The 21,011-nt window shown below is 44.9% G+C and overlaps 1 protein-coding gene across 1 annotated transcript in view; it reads left to right on the plus strand.

The window, feature by feature from the left end:
- Positions 1-21,011, plus strand: part of MYO7B (myosin VIIB) — a 1,196,498-nt gene that overhangs the window by 807,973 nt on the left and 367,514 nt on the right. The window contains exons 29-31 of the mRNA XM_078666047.1: positions 4,269-4,442; positions 10,037-10,264; positions 10,705-10,872. Of these exons, the coding sequence (XP_078522173.1) occupies positions 4,269-4,442; positions 10,037-10,264; positions 10,705-10,872 (570 nt within the window). The remainder of the gene's footprint in view (positions 1-4,268; positions 4,443-10,036; positions 10,265-10,704; positions 10,873-21,011) is intronic.

The raw sequence follows: 21,011 nt of genomic DNA on the forward strand, positions 1-21,011 counted from the left end.
CATCTAAGCCACACAACTTTTGTTCTCTTGCCAAGGCAAGTCTAGCTTGAGCCAGGGCTACCTCCTCCCTCTCTATTTGGAGTTTGACAGCCCTCATCCTTGCCTTATGCTCTATCTTCTGAGAGGCAGTCATACCTCTCTGAGATTCTCTGGAGGCACTAGAAATATGAGAGTCCCCTGATGGAGATCTCACTCTTCTGTTGCCTGGGAGAATGATATGGTGGGTTCTGGGGAGGTGCTGGCCCTCTCCATTCCACAGTAGGTCTAAGTTGGCCTGGTTAAGCCTGGCAACTACAACCTGGTTAACCCCTTGATCCTGATCTTCAGGGTCCTCTACCTCTGCGTCCTCCTCCTCTTCTACCTCCTCATCTTCCTCCTCTGGGGTGGTCTCAGTGGCAGGGGGGTTCACTCCATCTCCTGAATCTAAGGGAACTGCATTCACCTTATCTAAGTCATCCTGTTCTAGAATGGCTATCAGGGTTGGACTGGTGGGACATCTGCCCCTTTTTAACCCTCTTGATATGCACAAGGCAACCAAGTCTTTGTGGGTTAGTTTGTCATAACTGGAAGTTGCCTTGGTAAGGTCAACTGTCACAGGAGCAGAGCCTGAGGCCTTTCCTGTGTCAGACATGACTCTAGTGTGGTGTAAGTGATGCACCTACCTACACTAAGTGTTTACCTACTGTACCTTGCTAGTGAGTTGTAGTCAGGGTGTGCTAATCCCTTTAATCTACAACTACTAAGTTCAGTAGAATTTAATATGCTAAGCTTTTGATTTATATGTACCTAAGGTACTTGATGTGATCTTTCAATTTGATAAAAAGATTGCAATGGTAAAACAAACAGCAAGCTCAAATCCGCACCGCTGCTCACCAATGTGAGAAGTTGGCCTGATATATGATGTCTCCAATTCTGGAACCACCTTGTATCAGTCCAAATATCCCCTTATGTTGTCTGGTTGTAAGTCAACCTTATAGACAAGCTATCTTAATGGTAGCATAGACTAAGCAGCCTTAAAGGCTTAACTCAAGAGGTCGTGTTAAGCGAGCTGTTTTACCAATCACAATCCTGTAATATCAAATGAAAGGACACCACACAAGTATATATTATAAAAATATATGTATTTATTACTCAAAATAATCCCCAGTACTCTTTATGAATAAAGGGGCACAAGCATTAAATCAAAAGCACAGTATAACATACAAAGTTGCACAATTATGGATGAGGGCGAGGGGCCACTCAGACCATATACTAAACAAGTGGTATAAGAGATACCAATCGAACAGTGGTTAGGCCTAGGGCCTAGGGAATCGCTGGGAGCAGTCGGGACAAGCAATGCTGAAGTCGGGAAAAGCCCGCGGGATTCGGGTGCAGCGCTGAAAGCGCACGCATGCACCAATGTTAGTCAATGGTGCGTAAAAGTTACACAAATAGAGTTTAAGGACACTTCCGCTGAACCTAGAGGGACAAAACTTAAGACACAGACCCTAGAGGTGTGTACCAGTGTGGGAACACCGGCGTTGCAATGTTACCTCACCCACAGGAAGCGGGTGCACAGGGTCGAAGTAGTGTCGGGTTTCGTCACGCTGGTTCTTGGTGCTTGAAGCTGAAGAGGCTGCAGGCGCTGTGAAGGAGAAGTGTCCGGTGGGATTCAAGAGTGGATCGAAGTCGAAAAGTACCTGAAAGCAGAGGGGACAGAGTCTGGGTCACTCAGCAGTGAACAGGGTGGAACCAGGACGGAACCAGGCAATGTCGGGCACAATCAGGTGGTTGTTGAGGAGCTTCTCTCTGCTGTCACGTGGGCTCTGGGGCATCTGCGACATCCAGGAGCAGGTCACGATCTGTCCCACGTAGGCTCTCGCTGTCGGCGCTGTCGTCTTCCAGATTGGAGCAAACAACACTTGGCAAAGGCAATCCACGCGGAACCGGAAGATTGCTTCTCACTCGGACCAGGAGGGTCAGAGTGGGGGCTCCTTTTCAGGGGAGCTGGTGCAAATCTGGAGCAACCAGAATCACAAGTCGTTTTTCAAATTTCGTCGGCACAGGGGCCACAAGCCAGCTGGCAAGGGACTGGCCAACGCGTTGAGCCAAAAGAAGCAGAAGGGCCCCACGCAGCACTCGTTGAGTGTGGAGGGCTGAACTTCGGTGCAAGAGTGGCTCAGGGTTGGGGCTTCTCAATCCCCGGTGTACAGCTTCGAGGGTCACACGTGGGCTGCACGGTCAGCGTCTCGTGGTCTTTCCAAGATGGCGTGCCCCACGCTTCCGGTCGCCTCCACGGGTCTCAGCTCTGCAGGGACTGTGGATCGGGCTGTTAGAAGGCAGGCAAGCTTGATCTCATCAATCTCTATCGCTTGAGTTCCGGCGGGAACTGCAACAAAGCAGACAATGAGGTGCTGGATGGTGCCTGTTTGCACAGGGTGGTCACTCCTTGACCACAAGGGAGATTCTTCAGTCTTCTACGGTGAGTAGGATGTCGAAGGGTCCAGAGTTTCGTTTCTTATGTTTCATCAGGATAATCTGAAGTGCATTGGCACTGCTCCCACTCTTATTCTAATCTGGGGGGCTGGATTACCTGCTAGGTCCCCTCCTATGGGTGGGACCCAGGAAGGGGGTGGATACACCCCTTTCCTTTGATCCAGGCCGCGCTGGGACTGGGGCTGGTGTGCCCCAGAACCGGTTTGACCGGATTATGCAAGGGGAAGCCTTGTGCTCCCCATGCAGTGTCTGGTTTCTTTCAAACCTCCCTGCTACAATCCACTATCTCCTGTCTGGGGGGGTGTAACACCTCCCTGCGACAGGAAACCCTTTGTCCAGGCCCCTTTGGCTGAGTTTCGGTCAGCTTCAGGGGGTCAGACTTGTGTCTGTGGCAGAAGCATCCATTTTGTGGATCTGAGGCCCTATTAGAAATTAACCGCATTTAAGTAAAGTAACATGTCTTACCCCTCCAGAGGGGTGGAATGCTATCCCCGTCGCCAGAACTGGCGAGGGGGTAGTATTCCAAATCGTATGACACCTTACACGACATGTTTTGATAAAGCCAAACCAAAGTTGCTATATAACCGCGAGGATTATAATGCACTTAATAGTATATGGTATGGCATTATCCTGAAACAGCTTAGGGATTTGTTCCCGACGGCTGCAGACAGCTCAGCTCATGCTGGAGCTCCATCTCACATTAAACCACGCACTCTGCCTCCAGGATTGATAAGGCCTTCCATAGGAGTGGCTCACAGGTTTATATGTGTCCAGATATAGGTTTAGATATAGGTATATATCTAAGCAAGGGGTGATTACACCACCTTGCCCCAGCTGAGTGATCAGCCAGTGTTGTCAATTTAAGAACCAGCCAGGGGTGGCAAAATATATGCTGCAGCCCCTGGTAGGCCTTGGTGGCACCTATGCCCTGAGCACCTATAGTACATGGTACAGGGGCTGACAAGGAGTCCATTTCCAATTGTGGTATGTACCTATAGCACATGTATTAATAATTTAGAGAGAGAACATCAGGCTGGGGGTCTGATTAGCAGGCCCACAGCCTCAGTAGTCGAAAACCAGTGAAGCAAAAAGCAAAAATTTGGGGTGACCATAGGATAGCAGACCCTACTCTCCTACACAAGAGTGGTTGATATACGTGCCTGCTCTTTGCTGAGTCCAGCTATTAGGGCATCCTAATACACAGAATGTTTGTTTAGTTTACTTTTCATAAATACGTCCAGATTTGACAGAGGGCATTGAACGTTCTGCATAGTCTGTTATTTCAAAGAGTTTTTCAAACAGAAACAATTAAGGGGCTAATTGACTGAGAACAAACCTAGATGGAGGTAGTTATTTTATAAGCTTCCCAGAAGTCTAAATCTGCAGTTCACAGGAGCAATGCATGTAATCCACAAGTATGATATCAGCCCCATAAATCACAGTTTATGGATCCTCTATTGTTTGTGAAACTGTCATAACCAAATATGTTACATATTTATATGTGCGCGTTGGCTATTTTCACTTTATTTTCTTCTGTTTTTCCACAACTATTTTCTCCAAAACCTCTACCTCCTTTCTTTCTTTTCTCTTACATGCTCTAATGTTCTCTTTAGTCTCACTCCACTCCTATGTCTTACTTCCTCTGTTAACCTCTCAAGACATTCTATTGGTCTCACTTTCTTCCCTGTCTCCCTTTCTGTTTCTCTTTCTGTCTGTTCCCTTTTCTGACCGCTCAGTCTCGGTTTCTTCTTTAGACTCTTATCATTCTGAACTTCTGCCGATGTGTGTTTCAGGCCACAAAGATGAGAAGGCCGATCTTTTGTTCCATTACCCTAATGAATGGAGAGAACATCACCATTTCTGCTGACTCTGCATCCACGTCGAGGGAACTCTGTGGCACCATAGCAGATAAGCTCCATTTGAAACAGACCTTTGGCTTTTCGCTCTACATCGCTGTTTATGAGAAGGTACGTAGTGTGATGAGCATGTGAGCAAGAACACAACTTTTGTAAGACATTCTGGGGAGGAAATTTAGGCCTGGGCATGAAATTCTGCTCCGCTCGCTCAGTTTGCAGTTTTTACTACTCTGCGTAGCGCAAGGACTACCGAAAAACTCCACTCCGCGGAGTGGAGTTTTTCCTCGCTCACGCTTGCCAATGTGAAGTTGGCAAGTGTGAGTGAGGAAAATGTTACTCCAGACCACCGCCCGGTGAGTGTTCTCCCAACGCGGACGGTCACTGATGGCTGCTACTGCTTGCACTGAAAAACCCTTCGTTCACTTTGAAGAATCTGACGTTCGAGTAGAACATCTACTCGAGCAGCAGAAAGAAGCAGCGCCCTCTTGCACTGCGCATGGTGCCATTCGCATGGATTTTCCAGCACGCGCCACACACCCGGTGCTAAAAATCAGGGCGAACGGCAAGACCTAACACACTCTGCCTCTTCTGGAACTTAGCGTATCGCAGAGGAGTTTTTGGGTCACGTTGCGGAGTTCCGTATAGCAAACTCCACCCAGGCCTAAGGAAAATGTGCTCAGACCCACACAGTCCTCATCAACCTGGATTCCCCTGTGTCTCTCCAGTTTTCAGAAAGGTCCAGGATTGGTAGGGTTCCTGGGTGTTGGTAGATCCAGAGCCTGAATATTGAAGCCAACCCCCATGTTAAGTGAGAGGAAAATTGAATTTCTTTGGGGGTAATTTTGAAATATGTGCAGACAGAAAGGATGTAAACCCCCATTCTGCCTACAAGTGAGACAACAAGACTGTCTGGTGCCTGAATGTGGGACCAATGCCAAGACAGGACAGCGCCCCACATCATTTCTTTTTGGGCACCAATCTCTGGTGTCTAGTGGGCTTTCTGCCCCCCTTCCCACTACGAATTTAGTTGTGTGCACTGCATCACCAAATGTGATGCAGTGCGCTCAACGAAATTCGTTTTATTTATTTAAATGTTTACTTACCTGTTAAAGTCCGTAATCCATACATTACTACCACCCACCCTTCCCCTCCCCCTCCCCACGCCACCGCCCTGCAGTTACACCTACTACCGGCCATGGCTGCAGACCAGTCGACCTGTGATAAGTCGAAAGACCCACTTCCAACTCTACATTTCCAGCCTAGTCTCTATATTCAAAACCGGTATGGAGGATTTTTTTCTTTATTAGCTTTTTTTTAGGTACTTCTTTCCAGGGAGTACCCTTCTTTAACTCATTTTATTCTTGCAGCAGACAGGGAGGCAAGTGGAAAGTGGGGCAATTTCTTAAGGAAGGTAAAGAGTTTACACTTTATTCAACCCATTGAGAAGTAGATTCACTCAGGAGAATAACACAATTATATGATACGAGGGTTTCAACTCCTACAAATCTAAAACCTGCCCCTAAACATAAAGTGCCACTAGAATCTTTGAATTTAAGTCCCTTATTCCCTGCTCCAGGCCTAAGGTCTTGCACACTTTGGACAGAGCCAAAGAATAGGGAATGGAAGATGAAGAGCACAACGATGACTATGATGGGAAATACCAGAATCACCTTGCAACTGAATGGGAAAAAGGAGACCGTAAACTGTTTTCCATTTACTACATTGCTTGCTTTATGTTATAATCTTATCCCATAGGCTGATGGATAAAACCATGAATCTATTCAAAATTAAATGCCACCCAGATGAACCTCAATGGTTCCCGTACAACCTTCTGATGAAGCAAAAAAAAACCCTAACAACCCGGCCTGTTTGGATCACACTTAGAATACTTGCACACGCTTCAGTAAGACACCCTTTTCCTTCTGAGACAGGATAAAATCCTTTCAGAAATATTTGGGAAAGCACAAGAGAGCGGAAGTAAAAACTATCCTCATAAATTGAGAATGAGAGAATTAGTTAAACAGTTACACTGTTAAAATGGCATTTTGACAATTCAGACACCAGCTTTTGCCACATGGCCCAAACAACGAATTTGAAAAGTCAAGCCTGGCTGAAATGAACCACCTTTTGATGAGATGCGTATGGCAGAGTGGTAGACATGCGCTGCAATGATATTTTACTTTTTGCAAGAAACAGTTGATGACTCTGCAGTCTAAACTGATGGAGATATGTCCAAGGAGATGTGTAGAGTAACTCTAAATGAGGGTCTCTCTGCTTTCAAAACTCAAGGCGAACCTGTTCAGGGACTAATAGAGGTTCCTATGTAGGTACCGTTGGGTAGGCAGTCCTACCTGGGAGCGATGGAACACCATATAGTTGGGTAGCAAGGGAGTGAACAGAGAAAGTTGAAGATTCAATATTGTGTACAAAGAATGAGAGGAGGAGTCAGCACTCCTCTTTACCGTATCAGCCCACAAGATCTCCACTTAGTGCTAAGCCCCAGCGGCAGCTTCCCTGTGAAGAGTAGGGGTCAGGTACTGCCCTACAGGGACAGCAGAGCATAGTGGTGGTATTATGCATATAGACAACTCTCCAAAGAGCCATAGTCCATAGACCTCTTGACTCCTCTAAGGCTCTAGGGCTGTCAGTGAAAACAGACAGCTCATGCTTGGCATGTTCAAAGACCTTCCTCTTCTACAGAGCAGAATTCGATTACTCATCAGCACCATTTCAGCAGAAATGTCCACCATGACTAGCGGTAACAGTGACGCTGCAAGAACAGCAGCTAGCAGTCTCTTATTAGTCATGATATTTAGCTGCATTACACCTCTGTAATGCTGAGGTGAGGCTTATAAAGGGAAACATGGACACATAAATGACACAGAAAGGGAGAAATGGCTAGACAAGACTGACGCTTACTCCGAGTTTCAGGCGGCACATGGAGATCCCTATTTCAGAACTTCAGGACCTCCGTCCACTTGATAGTGAATTAACTGCACTGGATCGGGAAATAATTTTATCTTGTGATAAACATGCTGGAACTGAAAGCAATTGAAATGGAGATTTCCAGTTATTTTCAGCTGCCATATGATGTCTGTAATTGATCCTCATTGATGAGACAACCTCCATGCCTCCAGGTTCTAAACAAGAAAACAAGGATGTGCAAGGTCCTGCCTCGTGTTTAGGGAAGCACATATTTTACAGACATAGGCACTGAAAGAGAAATGAACATACAATGTGGAACATTCACTACTGAAAGCATCCCTTGCATAAGCAATACCTAGCAAAACACTGTCACAAAGGGGAAGTGAGACAAAAGCAATTGACTACAAGAGCTTTAGTTATTGAGGAATACTAAGTATAAACGCGTTTTCCACTTGGGAAAAGAGAAAATGCAAAGACTTTGTCAATAGGCACTGGCAACCTTACACTTAAACCAGACTTTGCTTGGTCATGAAGACTTGTTTGTGTTTTCTCGCTGATATTGATGATAAATATGTTGTTCAGCAGAATGAACTCGGCCTGCTGTAGGTTGATTCTGTTGGCGGCAGCTTCCATGGGACAGGACGTCTGCTTAGACGTTAAGTACAACCCTGCCAAACACAATTGGGCAACCCTTTCTTCCAGTGCACAAGGCCAGTGCAAAGTTCCTGCCCTGGAAGACAGCATTCATTGCAGCCTTAATTTCTGTCTGATAAATGAATGGTTCTGCTGAAACGTTTCTCCACCCATGATCCATTTATTAACTTTTTTTTAAAGATAAGATGGTAATTAAGATGCATCTCATATTCATACTAAGACTACCATCAGAGTATGGTGCAAATAAAACTGTCTATTCACCTTTTTTTCTCCCAGGACCATCTGATGCCTCCAAATAGAGCTTTGTGCACTCAGCATGTGATTTGGACAATAGGTTACTACATACAAGAGACAAAACCCTCTGAGAAACCAGGCCAAATATTTGATGTGTTGGGAGGGAGCTAGAGATAAACAGGGGATTAAATGATGGATTACCCCTCACCAGGGCAAGCAGAAACATTTCACTCATCCTTGGAAAAAGTAACCACTGCTGCTTTTCATACTTGAGTGCTCCTGCAAGACACTAGCAATGTAGATACCTGGGGATTACACCGTCTGTAGATGCGACACATGATACTACTACATGTCTACTGCATAGATGAGAGTAGGACAAGCTGTGTTCAAGAACATGTGCCAGTAAGGTAAACCTCACTTTCCACCTAACCTGTTGAGCTATGTTGCTGTACAATGCACTTAAATAAAGTAAATCTGTACAAAGTCTATTCTGAAGATCAATTACTTAACTTCATCAACAATATGTGAAACATTATGCATGTCACATGGTATTAAGTATGCACTATAGGTTTAAAGGTAAGACTCTTTAAGGACTGGAGAAGAAAGGGCCTGTATCCTAGTATTTATTGTAAACTGTCCTTCGCTTGCTCATGAATGCAAAATCATGTCAACGTCAAGGTATCACTTGGACTTTATTTTAGTGGTAACTGGCTTTCCTTTTTTACAATTCAAAGCATCCGACCATGAACCTGTCACTGCTTTTTTTGACAATTAACAATTTTTATATCTGTTTTTTTATACATATTTTACGTGAAAGTATCTTAAAAAACGACAGCAACGTGAAGCAAGTGAAATTCTTGTAAATAGATATGTGATATTAAAAGACCATTTTTTACACAAGAATCTGATTGGATAGATACACTGTTTTTTGTTTTTAGATCATATCCTTTAAGAAAATCAATAAGCCTCAGGGAGTGCAGAGGTTCAACAAATATTGGGACTGTGACATATTATAGTGTTGATTCATGGTTTTCCTCTTTAGTCTTTATCAAATGTGTTTTAACCTCTGCGGGTTGACTTAAATTGCGAGGTCTTCTTCATTCAGCTATTGCTATGGATGATGGCGATGTGGACCGGTTGGTGCTTATGTCAGTTCTGAACACAGACCCCCCAATTTTTGTTTGTTAAAGACATAGTAACCAGGTCACCATATATTAAAAGTTATCTCCTAGGAGATAGAATACATTTTTTTAACAAAGTTTTCATTTAATGACCGCTGTGTTTTAAATGGTCATGAACGAGATTAGCAGCGATGGACTTGATTGAAAGGGCTCCATTTAAAAGAGTAGCCCAAGATTGCTAAAAAAAAAGTAAGTGACTTCATTGTGCCACATTGTAGCCAATCCTCAAAACACTAGCCGGACTCCCAAACCTATGGTTTCAATTTGCCTCAGAAGCCTACTGTAGACTTACTCAAGCTAATTTAGTTACCTTCCTCTGCCACAAAACTACATAAGGGTTGTTGGACGAGCAAATCAGTTCCCTGACAACCATCACTCACAGTAAATCATGTGTAAATAGCATGCATGGTTTGGCACTGTAAAAACATGTTTTTAGACTCTTGAAATTGGCAGCATTTAAGAAGTGGAAATCTTTCAGAGGAAGCAGACACACACAATCACACACACGCGCACACCCACACACCCCTCCCCCGTTTAACAGGTATTCTTTCAGAAAAAGTGGAGACATGACATGAGTCGTATCAAGAAAATGTATTTGGCACAGTTACAATATTTATAAGATCATTAAGGTTTGGTCTAGCAAAATGGTACTGTCCTTTATCAATGTTTGAAATGGTGCTTTCCTCATATGCATGACAATTTGTTTGTTAGGTATGGTCTCTTGGCAGTGGGCGGGATCATCTGATGGATGCCGTCTCCCAGTGTGAACAGCTGGTAAAAGCACAAGGAGAACAAGAACGCCATGCCCCCTGGCGTCTCTACTTTCGTAAAGAGATCTTCACACCGTGGCACAACTCCAAGGAAGATGCAAAAAGTACCAATCTAATATATCATCAAATTATACGTGGAATCCGCTTTGGAGAATATGTCTGTGAAAAGGTAGGAGACCATTTTCTTTCAAGATTCTGAAGTAAACTGGGCTTTATGAGAAGATGCACATAATATAGGAAAAGGCTATTTGTATATTTGTCTAAAAGAAAGGGAGTCATGGCCATTGCTCCTAGCTTTAAAGCGATCAGACCTCTGTGTAACCCAGTGGCAGGAAAATTGGCTGGGCACACTCACACAAATATGCTGAGGCACTCCTTGGATGTTAAGGGCAGGATTTGTTATAAACACAGCCAGCAATAGTGGTTTAAGTGTGGAGTAATGTCTTGTTTAGTTTAAGGGAAGGGTGTTAACATTTCAGGAAATCGATTCCAATCTCATAGCGGGACTATCATGAAAGTATTCTGTGCGAAAGAATTTCCTTAGATCTTTGTATTTTGTTACAACATTTTTTATTGCATCGTATTTTGTTACAAAATCGTTTATTGCAGGAAGATGATTTGGTGCAGTTGGCTGCAAAGCATCACTATATTCAGTTCCAGAATTCGAAGTTGCCTAAACAAATGCAGCAGGTTATCCAGGAATGCATACCAGCAAAGATGGTGGTAACTAAACCAGAAGACCAGTGGGCAAGTCTAATAGCCTCTGCCCTTTCCAAGGTAAGGATCACAGATGCTGTACACTCAAGGCGATAGTGCATTTCGTAATAGGGCACACACCTACACAATACGTTGTATATATATATATATATATATATATATATATATATATATATATATATATATATATATATATATTCAAGCTCCAAAACACCAATAACACGAGTCACTCCAGCAGCGGGTGCTGTTTCCGCGGTGGTGCCCAGCGATAACAATGTTTGCTCCGAATTCCCCAAATAATACCCAGCCGGGTTGGAAGAATACAGCACTCTCGGGGTTCCAGTTCTCAGCAAAAGTTTATTACCAAAACAAACGCGTTTCGGGCGTTTGTTTTGGTAATAAACTTTTGCTGAGAACTGGAACCCCGAGAGTGCTGTATTCTTCCAACCCAGCTGGGTATTATTTGGGGAATTCGGAGCAAACATATACATATATAGTCATGTGATCAAGGCCCTTCATGGGCTGAAACGCGGTATGGTCGGTGTGGTGTTTGGGCTACAATAAAGAATATTGCACCAGCATTGGGTTCGTCTCGTCTGTTGCCAAAACTGCTGTCAGGACGTTTTCTGCCTCATATATATATATATATATTTTTTTTTTTTGAGCAAGAAAATTACCGTCCATCTTTCACCATCTTGTTAGAGTTCTCATTTCCACCTTTAAGGGCTGCTTGGCAGACTATCAGCACTACATCTAGGAAGGCTCAGAGGTGGTACGCAGACCAGCCATACCAGCCTTTTAACCTACACAAGCATTCACTTGCCTTATGGTGGGGAGCCATGCCTTACATGGCAGTCCCAAGCAGGGAAAAACAGCATTGGAAGGACCGCACCTTTCAGCACATTATAGCTGGTGGTCCTGTTGCGGGTGGCCTGCTGACAAGAGATTTCCAAATGGACTAATGGAGCAACCACCAATTTGGTAGATGCACCACTTTTGACCACTTTCACCCACGCCCCAAGAGTTAAAAAACTTGCATTGCTTGTTAAAAAGGCATACATAGACTTTGGAAGTTGTTTGTGTTTGTTAAACAGGCATAAGTTATTCTGGAGTTCAAAAACTGATAATGACCAAATTATAAAAGTTCTTTAGTAGTTCTAAATGATTTGAAATTGTTAAACTTAAAAAGGTTTATAATTTAAAAACGAATGATGTGAAATGGTAGCTATTTTTTTTAAATAAAACATTGGATTGTTTGTTTATTCGTTACACTTTATAAATGTTACAGTAATTTGTGGTATTTGTTTTAGTGCTTATTATTTGGTAAGCCTTGTTAAAAAGGTTAGGGCCCTTGATTTTTAAAACAAGCAAACTTGTGCAGGGATGATTTTTGCCCCATTTTCCATTGTAATCGGCGTGAAGCATTATCTTTTTCTGGTGTTAATTGTGGCATCAAATTTCATACTTTTTAAGTATAGCAGCATTTGCCAATCTTCCGCTATTTTGTATGTCAATCGATGTAAGCCCCAAAAATGTGTGTTATTGTAACAGTTTATATCAGGAAAGGTGTCGCAGTACAACACATATATGCAGAACACATTGTATGATGAACTGCGACTCCTTTTATGATTTTCGCATTAAAAAAGTTCTAGTTTGACAAATGCACCAGTTTTGAAAGCGAGGACAAATTTGTTAAATACCAGAACATGATTATTCTAATAGCATTTAAAGAGAGAGGAATGAAATATCCTTGCACAATTTAAAGTATGTAATCCATCTAACAGATGTTATTGATCAGTTTTATACAGTTAGTACTTATTTTCTTTAAATTCCTGTAAGTCTTAAAGACCTATCATCTCAGGTGACATTTTATCCACTTATGGTTTTGAGGCACATTTTCCTATCACTCTCTGAGTACTCAAGACCTGGTTCTTCAACTGTCCGGAGCTGCTTATCTCCCCTCCCCACCCCCCAGCGTCTTGAGACCCTCACTGGGGCTAGTGTGCTTTACAATTCCCTGATTGATTGATTGATTGAGTACTTTACTTTTATCAGATTAACCAGACTATCCGCTTTAGCGTATTCCAACGGCACCTGAGAAAAATTCTACAATAACTGTATTTCCATGGAGGGCGCTAGAGAGCCTGGTCCCTAGATGTGACGGCCCTTGGGCCAGGGGAATGACCCTGTTTTATCTTGGCTGGACCAAGGAGAAAATGTAGTCAGAAATGCAGTTGGGACTCCTCTGGCTGCCACTGGGACCCACCTGCACGGCCGGGGGATCTGTGAGCCAAAATTCAGCCAACGCCATGCTTACAATTGCTGCCAGGCTTGTAAGGCAAGATAGGGGCCCACCCGGGTTCAACGAGCAACTGGCAAACTGTGTGGCCTCGGCAGAAAACACTGACGGGACCAGGTGGTCCGAGATATGTGAGGAGCGAGATGGAGCAGCCTTATGAGCAAACTGGGGGCGGTGTGCTGCTGGCTGGCCTGACTTTGGTGCGGACGGCATCAGTGTAGGAGCTGAGACTGTCGATGCGAAACTGGACACAGGTGGGCTGTGATGGCACCATTCTTCAGCCGTGGGGCGGTCTGAGTACCTTGGGGTGTAGAGGGACTTGATTGCACCTATCCTGCCCAGCACGCCCCTGCGTCTGTGTGGATAGAGAGTAGTCGATCTAGGGGCGTGGTGCAGACTGTGTGCCAAAGGATGCTAGAGGGTGCCTATGTGTGGTACACGCAGCACCCGCACTGACGTGCTGGGGCCAGGCATTGCTCTGTGATGATGCAAGGTGGTGACTGCAGGATGGCTTGGCCCTTATTGGGGATTGCGCCGCGCCTGGTTGTGACTTGAGGTGCCTCACCCTTTAAAGCAGAGTTCTTCAAACTGTGGGGCGCGCCCCCCTGGGGGGGGCACAACACCATCCCAGGGGGGGGGGCGCCACTCCTCTCTAATCCCTTTGTTCCCTGCGTCCATTGCAACTCTTCGTGGAGAACTCTGGTATGGTTGGAGGGAGGAGGGAGGGGAAATCGACGGGGCACTACCTGCCCGTTCTTTTATCTGGGTAATTTTCCCAGGAGGGGGTTAATTTACGGAGTTGACAGCTTCAGCTGCAGTGGGAGGCAAGGAGTCTCCTCTGCTAAAACCGAAAGCAAACAAACGGACACGCTTTCGGTTTTAGCAGAGGAGACCCCTCGCCTCCCACTGCACCTGAAGCATTTCAGCTCTAAATTAACCCCCTCTTGGGAGAGTTAGATAACAGAGGCACAGCAAGTGTTCCATGGGCCCATGTGACTCTTAGAGTATATCCATTTGTATCTCTTCCTTGAGTGACTTTACTACTTGTACATTTGCAATTTTTCTTTCTGTTTGTTTCTCTTCCTTGTGTGACTTTACATCTTGTACATTGGCAATTTTTTCTGTTTGTATCTTTTACGTAACGCATGTAATCCTAAGTCCTTATGTTTTGCAACTGGTTCTTATGTAAAGCGCTCTGACACCTTCGGGTAAAGTTTGCGCTATATAAAATCGCATTAAATAAATAAAAAATAAATAAATTAGCTGGGTAGCTAACAAAAGGTAGAATTGAGGTGCAGTAACCAGCAGATTTAACACAGGTTCAGAGACCAATGCTACCAATGCAGCTGCTACACCACTGGGAGCTACGCTCACGTAAGATAAATTTAAAAAAGCCGTACATATCCCCAAAAATCAAGATGTACATTCGAAAAGGAATGTGAACACCTGTATTGGATGGAAGAGAATGTTAAATATTTGCAAATTGGTAGTTTCGGTTAAAAGTGCATTCCTGGATATCAAAATCCCAAAATAACTGCCAGAACTAGGAAATAAGAGGCAGAGCAATCATTTCTTAAATTGTGACAACAAACAAACAAATAATTAAATACATACATCCATGCTGTTGCCCACATTTGTTTAGGTGGCTACTGCTGTATGTTGTAAATAGCGTGTTTTTATCATTCACTTTTAATGTGCAAGAGTCTATTACAGACATTTTGCAGACAACATGTTTATGCATCATGCAACATCCATGTAAAAAGTTTATTTTAGATCAATACATGATCTCACATATGAGAAATAGAAGGGTGTGACAGATTATTTGCAGTAATATTATTGAACTGCTGTTGTGTTACATACTGAACACACATCACTATCCCTGAATATCCAATGTACACACATTTAGTATTTGACCAAAGAAGGCATGAAAGAGATGAGACTGGATCATAAAATCTAAGCTGGTCCGAACAGGGACCCCGAAAATACATTTGGCCCACAGGCCCCAAAATCCTTAAAACGTCCCTGAAAGTTTATTTTAAAATTGCACAGGCTGGCGCGCAAAATGCAAGCCAGCCATGTGTTGTTCAAACAGCCTGCAAATTGCTAAATATGGTTATGAATAACAAGTATGTATTCATTTGTAATGTGACTTTTCTGTCTTTGTTCCCTTTTATTATCAGTCATGGATCATTCATGCAGCTCTAGAAAACAATTAAAAGTTCTTTCTATTTATATTTGCTGTTCAAAGTCTGCACAGGCAAGTGCTGAAATATAATGAGCTGGCAACCCTAATCATAAGACTGGAAGTTTGTTGAGGGATCAGCACATTATTTATTTCCTCCACCCTGATCCCTGGTTACTGCCATATTAGCAATGGTTTAACACATTTGAAACCCTATGCTGCCGTCAATAACATGCTGAGTTACTTCAAGTGTCTGGGAATGCACCCTGCATTCAGACCACTCACTCCTCATTCTGACCCTTCACTTTCACCCTCACCCAGCACTCACACTGATTCTGATGCACTCACACCATTCACCCACTTACCCTCCACTCACAGTGATCACTCTGCACTCACAGCGATCACAGTGCGCTCACACTGATCACCATGCACTCACACCATTCACCCGCTCACCCCACCCTCACACTGATCACCATGCACTCACATCATTCAGCCACTTACCCTCCACTCACAGTGATCACTCTGCAGTCACAATGCACTTGCGCTGCTCACCCTGTACCTCACCCCGCAGTCACAAGAGCACACTACTCAACCTGCACTCGTGACACTTCACTCACCTGTCCCCCTCACTGCTCCATCTGCAATCTCACTCTAATAAGCCCACCACTAACTATACATTCATTCGTCCCACTCTGCACTAACATGCACACCCAAATTCATATGGTCACCTCACTCACCCCTGTACGGAATGTGCGCGTGGCGGTCAATTCCAGAAATTTCTGTCAGGTGGTGGGGGGCCCAACATCTAAAAAAATTCAGCTGGGGGGCTCAACCTACAAAAGTTTGAAGACCTCTGCTTTAAAGGAATGCCTGGACAGAGTATTGAGCCTCCCCCTACACTGATCAGCACTCTCCCTACTGTCGTGCTGGTGGGTACTGCATCACTGGGCCGGCTGTCTGTCTGCTATGGCTGAGTGGAGCGAACGGCTAGTGTGACAGTGAGCGCTGGAATTCAAAGGTTGACAATGGGCAAAAGTGACCACACACGGGCCAAGTTGCACTTTGACGCTAAGTGCACAAAGAGTTCTGCAAAGGTGGACTTGTGGCGCCAAGAGCGGAGGAGGCTGGGGTGAGGACCTGAACATTAAAATGCTCCTGCTGCACAGGCAGAAGAGTCTTACCTCAATTGATAGTAAGATTGATACACTCATGACTAGAGTGGACAAGATGTCTCTGAAACGCGATAAACATGAACAATGCATTTCTGATGCAGAGGCCCAGATCTCGTCCCTGAAGGATGACTCATCAGGAAAGGTGCAGCTGCTCCCGGGAAGCAACAGTTGGGTGGGGAGGGGGAAAGAGGTTAAGGAGGGGGGTTAAAAGAATGAAACACTTGCCTGCCAGCCGGCCTGCTGACCGGCCGCCGCCTCTCTTTTGTCCTCTTTCTGGCTTCTCTGCAAATGAAGCAGGAAGCACCCGGCTCCCAGTCTCCTGATAGCCAATCACAATGCTGCAATGCAGCGTTGTGATTGGTTTGAGCACCATGGTTCGGCGCTTAGCCATGGAATGTGAGTCTGGGCATGTTCTCCATGCAGGCTGTAATCCAGCCTGCATGGAGTACATCTAAAGTGTGCATGAATGTTTAGCTGGCCCCAGAGGGACGGCCAGACATTCATGCAAACTTGCATAGTGCCCACCACTCCTCTCCCTGTTGTGAGAGCAGAGCAGATCTGCCTGCCCGCTGAGATGCAGCAGCAGAAAAAATAAAATGTAGTTGTAAACAAAGTAGTTGTAAAGGGACAGCTGAAATTCCAGGAGCCTAGTCCCGACAGTTCGACGATTTCGAAGGGCTGGAAGAGGTCCCCCGCTACACGGCGGAGGAGGGCACTGGACATTCCAGGAGCCTAGTCCCGACAGCTCGACGACTTCGGAGGGCTGGAAGTGGTCCCCCGCTACACGGCGGAGCAGGGCACTGGACATCGAATGCTGTCTTATTTAAAGTGCTTTGATAACCTAATCGGTTCAAGTTACTGAAATGTGCAACGTAACTGATTCTATGTAAACTGCTGTGTTAACATGTAACGAAACTGGTGCTATGTAAAGCGCTCTGATAACCTAATCGGTTCAAGTTCGCGCTATAGAAAACTCTAAAAATAAATAAAATAAATAAAATAAAGTAGTTATTATTTTATTTTAATTTTTTCTACTGCAAAAAGCAGTGGGGCGACACTCCTCTGCCTTAGCGGAGGAGCTCCCACTGCATCAGGACATGTCGTTAAGCTCATCAACATGGCGAAAATCCTGAAAGTCACACAGGCCATGAAAAATAACCTCTGACATGTTGACCTGCCTGAGTCTACCATCGCAGGGATCGTGGTGGATATGTTGAATCTCTCCTCCAGACTCTCTTTGGGTGTAGACCAATTTTCACCACTATTTACTGAAGAAAGAGAGCTCAGCTCCCTAGGCCCCCTCTCGGAGCTTAGCTGAGACCCTTAATAGTGAGACTCCTGAACTTCAGGGATCGTGTTACTGTTTTCTGACTGGCGAGGGAATGGCGAAGCCTTGTATATGAGGTCAATGCACTGTCCATCTTTCCTTACTCCACCAACATGGTCCAGATGGCGAGACAAGAGTATATTCCATTGAAGCGCAACTCCAGCGAGCCTACATTCCTTAAACCTTGCTCTACCGTGTGCAGCTGAAGATCATGCACCACAACAAGCCAAACATATTTCAGGACCTGAGCAGCACTGCCCCCTTTGTGAAGCGCTTAATATCAGAGGCCAGCCGGGACGCCTCGATGAGTGTACCGGGAATGGATGCCCATCAGAATACATCAGAAATGGATGACGCCCAGAGTGGGGAACAATACGGCCTCCCGGAGGAACACTGTAAAATTCTTCTATGCTCATCTCTTTGGTTTCAGCTGCTGTGCCCCCGATGTTACAACACTGCTGGTGGACTGGTCTACCACTTTTAACCTGAGTATGGGGCGCCCCGAGATGGACATAGAATGGGTTTCTACTGTACTCCGGAATGCCTGATGCATTACTGTCTTCATTAGGTACCCCCTGGCAAGTGTCCCAATGTTGGCGCATTAGTTGGCCAGCACCCTGACTTTCCCAAGGGGTAAACCCCATGTATGTTGTTTCCACAGGTTGCATAATGCAAAGAGTGGTCTGCTCCAGTCCAGTGGACAAGGGGGGGGGGTGGACTACCAGCTAGTTGGGGTGCTGCTGTGGGTGGGGGTAGGGGTACGTTTATAGGGGTTCATCATAGCAATATGCAGGCCCTCGCAGCTTTTAGCCAGACCAATAAATATATCAACACAGACTCCTAGAGGTAGATTTATCAACTTGTCACACAGTGCATCGCAGCAAGTCTCCTTGCAACGCTGCAATGCGTGACAGAGAAAGGAAATGAATGTGCCGTATTTAAGGCAATATAATGCATTCCTTCCTTTTCCCCCGTGCTTGCGCCCTTTTGACAGCTTAACGCCAACAAAGGCGCACTTGAACCATGGTGCAAGGGTGCATGCATTGCATGCAAGATTGTTTTTGTGCAGGACAGGCCATCTTCCTGCACAAAAACAATCCTGAGAGGCATATTCCTCTATCTATGTGTGCTCCAGAATGCAGGACACATAGAAAGAGAAAGTAACAAGGAGAATAAAGATATTTCTCTTTTTGGCACATTCCCAGGTTCACCAATTACGGTAAATGTGTGAATGCATCAACAACCATTGAATTTGCATAGGAACACCCACGTAACGCACTTGGAATGCCTCCCTGTGCAGAGTAGGGAAATGCAGTGGCTTGTGCTGCATTGCTTTACCCCAGATTTATGGAGCCACTCAAGGCCACGCAAAGTGGCTATGCGCGACTTCATAAATCTCATTTAGGACTTGGATTGCTCTTGCACCACCCTGCGTGGCGCAAGAGCGATTCAAGTCTGCAAGTCTGCCGGCCCCCTAGTGCGGCTCAAGCCGAGTTCTCGCATCCCCACAAAGTGGTTCAGATCACTCAGACAGCTATTAGAGTAAGGCAGCCATGACTAGCAGCATTTCTACACACTTCCGGCTTCTCTACTGGAATATCTGGGGCTTAACAACCCCAGGAAGAAGCAACAATTCCTTGCCTTCTTGGACCAGATAGACACCAGATAGACAGTTGCTGGCTGCACCTTTTAATCTTGACAAAATCACAACAGTGATATTAGGCCTTTTTACTTGTAGGTTACAAAAAACAAGGTGGTCCCAACGGGAAAGTGACACACTCAAAAAATTGTTAAAGAATTCACTGATTTTATAAATTGATAAATGTATTCAATACATGGGCTCCAGAGTTGATAGTGGCTGAATTCCAATATTAATGAATACAATTACTGATAGGAGAGAGTTGCTCCGCAGTGGATCAAAATAAGTGTAAAGTAGAGTGCTCGTGATTAGGTAAGGAAAATAAGAAACGGTAGAAAAGGATTCAACAGTATTTACAGTATTTACAATTTCTTACGTGTACAACCTGTCTGCAACATTTTATGCAATTTAGAAACTCCACAAAATACAAATATAATAAATGCCCAATTATTTGCACACAAGTGGATGAATAGATCCGTACAGGTTGAGGATATAGGAAGCATTAATGTTTCGACCCCACAGAAGTGAAAAGGGCCAATAATCCCTCTAGTCGGGGTCTTCATCATGACAGTGGAGCAACCTACAAGGATACATTGTGTGTTAATCTATTTTGTCTCCATTCGTGTTTAGGTTACGCATGTAATTCAATAATGTAAGCAGTGCGGGTGCGATCAATAAAGGTGAGTTCACCTTTTATGTATGTCCACCATTGAATAATCAGTGGACTCCACGGTGTAGTTGTGAAAAGCTCCTATAGAGAGGAAGAGAAGGAGCCTCTTCAATGATCATTGTCGAGTCACAATGGACCATCCACTAAAATAAATAGTATCCGGTTATTTCTGTGATTGTAGCTGGAAAGAATTTAAATTCAATGAAAATATATTCACAACTAGAGAGGGAGTATAAGTATGGAAACTCACCCCTTGTGGGCAAACAATGTAAATGACAGCGGAGCCCAGCGGGTGCAGAAGGCTCCATAGACCGTCTCAGTATTTTTTATTGATGAAACAATCAGACTTTTTCCCAATTCAAATCTATGGTACAGAAAAAAAGGGGTTGGCACCCTGGATAAGAAAATACTGTTTATGTTGATCATAAAAGAATTATAGAAGTCCCGAAACGGGATTTATCTTAGAAGCTGCTCTGACCAGTTCAGGCAGCGCAAAACGTCTCAGCGTGGCTGCCAATTAGTCGGGCTAAAAATAGACGCATCAGGAGGAGCTACGTGCCTGTGCATGATGGCCGCGTAGACTCTCGGCTCTGCCGAACCCGTCGGCCGGCCGTGACATCCGAACTACTATCCTGCCTCCTGAGCCCAGGAAATTGCGGCGAAGAGTGAGCAGAGCGACTGGGGCTTGGGCTGGGGTGCCATTCAAAAGTTGCGTCCGATCGAACATCGGGGCCTGCCAGCAGCAGAGACTGGGGGCCGGAGTAGAGAAGCCGGCCGCCCCAGAGTTGAACAACGCCTGGGACCTGAAACCAGATGTGTCCGTTCGAGTCCCCTTAAAAATGGCGCAGAATCAGCGGAGGATTAAATAGCAGGTGGGGCGGCCGGGCTTGCCCCGCCCCCCTCCTGTGCG

This window comes from Lissotriton helveticus, chromosome 11 (genome assembly GCF_964261635.1).
Source record: "Lissotriton helveticus chromosome 11, aLisHel1.1, whole genome shotgun sequence".
NCBI lineage: Eukaryota > Metazoa > Chordata > Amphibia > Caudata > Salamandridae > Lissotriton > Lissotriton helveticus.